The 3,252-nt window shown below is 32.3% G+C and overlaps 1 protein-coding gene across 1 annotated transcript; it reads right to left on the bottom strand.

Moving 5' to 3' along the window:
- LOC145100125 (salutaridine reductase-like) lies at nt 1-2,335 on the bottom strand. Its single transcript, XM_079037513.1, has 5 exons — nt 2,261-2,335; nt 1,921-2,164; nt 1,722-1,787; nt 1,399-1,587; nt 1-1,317 (listed from the first exon to the last, which is right to left on the bottom strand). The coding sequence occupies exons 1-5, from the start codon at nt 2,272-2,274 to the stop codon at nt 940-942; spliced, it is 891 nt and encodes a 296-aa protein (XP_078893639.1). The 5' UTR covers nt 2,275-2,335; the 3' UTR covers nt 1-939.
- Nucleotides 2,336-3,252: the final 917 nt, after the last annotated feature.

The raw sequence follows: 3,252 nt of genomic DNA, 5'->3' as shown, positions 1-3,252 counted from the left end.
CTATTAGCTTAATGATTTGAATTATGCCACCACTCTTTGGGGGTTTTATAGTTTTCATCCCTTCAACTTTTACCACTACAATCTCCACCCACACAAATATGTTAAATTGTCAATTTGGCCCCTTTTTTCCAACATTGTTAAAGTTTAGGACTTTAGAATTCTGCCACCACTATTTTGGGGTTTTACATTTTTCATCCCTTCAATTTTTACCACTACAATCTACACCCACACAAATATGTTCAATTGTCAATTTGGCCCATTTCCTTTCCAAGATTGTTTTATTTCCATACATTTTCCAACATTGTTCTATTTCGATACTTGCTCTTCCTTGGTCAATGGGTAGTCGACCCTACTGTACACTCTTGCATTTCTTTGTTACATGTTTTTGGAAACTGTCAGTTTTGGGCCAATTTTTTTTAAGCTCTAAATTATTTCCGACCAATTTTTTTTTTTCTTTTTAAGAAACTTTAAATTATTTCCAACCCATGCAAAGCATGGACTCTTTCCTAGTTCATATTAAGAAACATCAAACGTATGGTGAAATTGATTGAATTACATTTTTTCACAACAGTGGAACAAGTGTTAGCAAGGAGTTTCTAGTCCAGCGGTATCCGATGTTGTCCGGCCTCTCTCCTTTGAGGTTGAGGGTTCAAGTCCCGTTGTGGATATAAGTGAAATTAAGGTGTACTTTAGGTAGGAATAAATTAGATTTGCTATTTAAAAAAAAAAAAGTGGAACAAGTGTTAATAGTTTATGTACTTCTGTTTGTACAAAAATTTATTCCCAGGAGTTTGTTGAAATATTACGAGTAATTCGTTTGCCGTTTCTAAAAAATATATCTTATTATGACAGAGTAACAAAAGCACATTTATATTCATATTATTATTATTATTATTATTATTATTATTATTATTATTAGTACATTGCCCAATTTATAGATTAGAACGGGGCTATTTCCATTTGTTGGAAATAAACACCGGAAGGGCCATCGTCCGGCAACAAAGCAACCATTACAGGAGCTCTAGCACCCTCTTCTACCTTGAGGAATCCTGTATGAATTGTCATATCTGTTTCAACATAACCAGGATGCACACAATTAATAATAAAATTAGGAAATTTTTTCGCCAAAACCCGTGTGTAAGCATTAACCACTACTTTCGAGACTTTATAAGCAGAAACTGTTAAAGGCCACCCATTCTCCTGCAACTTAGAGGCCTTAAAGTCCCTCAAAAACCACCGGATAATCTCTTCAATCCTCTCTTCACTTACATTTTTCATATCTCGTAGCTCTTCTTTCAACTTCTCATTGTGAAGATACTGAAAAACAGGAAGATTAAAGTTAAACTTTTTCTTTTTTCTATATTTAATTTGTTTTTAACGCGATTACTTATTACTTACTCTTAGCTCTCCGTAACTGGAGGTAACATTGACGATTCTTGGTGAATTGGAGAGCTGCAGAAGTGGTATAAGTGCTTCCGTTACACTTTTAGTTGCAAAGTAATTTGTTTGCAAACACTCTTCACCTAGTTCATATGGTTCCTCAATGACTTCCGCAAGAAGATGCGCATTCTCATCTAGCACTTGCACCTAATATTGTTCATAATTTGTAGATTAAAACTGAAAGCTTTTTAGATTCAAAATTTTACGTTTAGGTAGTTGGGTTGATACATGACTGCCATATATGAAGAAGGACTTGCATGCATGCATAGAAAATTACTTACAAATCCAGCACCGGCTTTGAATTCTTTTTCATGCATAATAATTCCAATTAATGCTGCATTATTGATCTGCAACATGAAGTTTAGATTTTCTTGAACTGCAAAAATTAATAATTTAAGCAGAATCACACTGAAGTTGTACGATTTTCTTGAACAGCCTTATATTTTAAACAAGGTGAGACAAGTATGATATTTTCCTTACCAAAATATCAAGTTTTTTCAAATTGGTTTCAATGAATTTAGTTAAACGTTCGATGCTTCGTGGATCATTGATATCAAGTTGATGGAAAACGATATTTGGAAGGCCAGAATCATGGAGTTTCTTGACAGCTTCTATCCCTCGACTCTCGTTCCTAGCTGTTAATATAACTTCAATTCCATTTACAGCAAGCTGACGACATATTTCGAATCCAATTCCTTTGTTTCCTCCGGTAACAACTGCACATCTGAAATTTTAAACATAAAAACTGAATTAAGTTTGCATTTAGATCTTCGGGTTGTAATTATGGTAACAAGATAACCTTTGTGAAGATGAGATATACCTTTTCTTTTCCATTGGCTCATATGAATTTGGTTAGGGATAAGAAAAAGAAACCAACCTCTTTTATAATGCATCAAATATCAATAACCGATTTTTCGTTAAAAAAAATATTTTTAGTATTATTTGAGTTATACATATCGTTTTTTTAGCCAGAACACATAAAAAAGATGATACCCGGCCCATTCGGTTTAATTTTCTTCACGTATCACGTCTGTTTCAATCTCTGTAGTATTGATAATTGATTGTATTTAACTCATCGAATATGTAAATTCATTACACATACTGACATACAAACTTCATGTGTTATATATATCAAGGTCAAACTCTATATAAAAACATAATCAGTCAACTTTTTATTGAGCTTATAAATAGGTTTGTAATCAAATCAAAGAACAATATAAAATAAGAAACTAGTTACCTATACAATTATATATATATTTAAATTAACGGCAACAACTAACCAAGCAAAAGAGCGTTGTTATGGAAACTTTTCTATATTTGGTAAAAACATTATTATTATTATTATTTTTAAACGTCAAATCTAATCTCTTCCTAAGTTAACTCCTAATTTTATATATGTTTATGACGAGACTTGAGTTAGAAACCTTGTTCATACATATTTATCAAACACATTTGGTCATTGATCTCTTTGTATATCTTCTTTATGGGGTCTATTTGTTCATGCACATGAGGTCAAACATTGCTTTACACGACATTTATATTTCCCTATCTCATCTCAACGAGATATTCTAGATGTATGTCATTGTTATTGTATAATGTTTTTACTGTGATGTATTTCACGAAATATGGTGTAGCCTGATAATTTTGAAAGCCTGATATAAAAAGTCAAAACGTGCCATAAATATTTAATTTTTAATATATAAGCAAAGTTCATTAATAGTAAAATAAAATTCGGAGACACAAAAGACTATCATTCAGAAAAAGGCAATTAGCGGCAACAAAAGTCGCCGCTAAAGGGTCTCATTGTCGCCG

Source organism: Lactuca serriola, chromosome 4 (genome assembly GCF_051521515.1).
Source record: "Lactuca serriola cultivar US96UC23 chromosome 4, Lser_US96UC23_V15, whole genome shotgun sequence".
In the NCBI taxonomy this organism is placed as follows: domain Eukaryota; kingdom Viridiplantae; phylum Streptophyta; class Magnoliopsida; order Asterales; family Asteraceae; genus Lactuca; species Lactuca serriola.
This window is presented reverse-complemented; position numbering and strand designations above follow the sequence as displayed.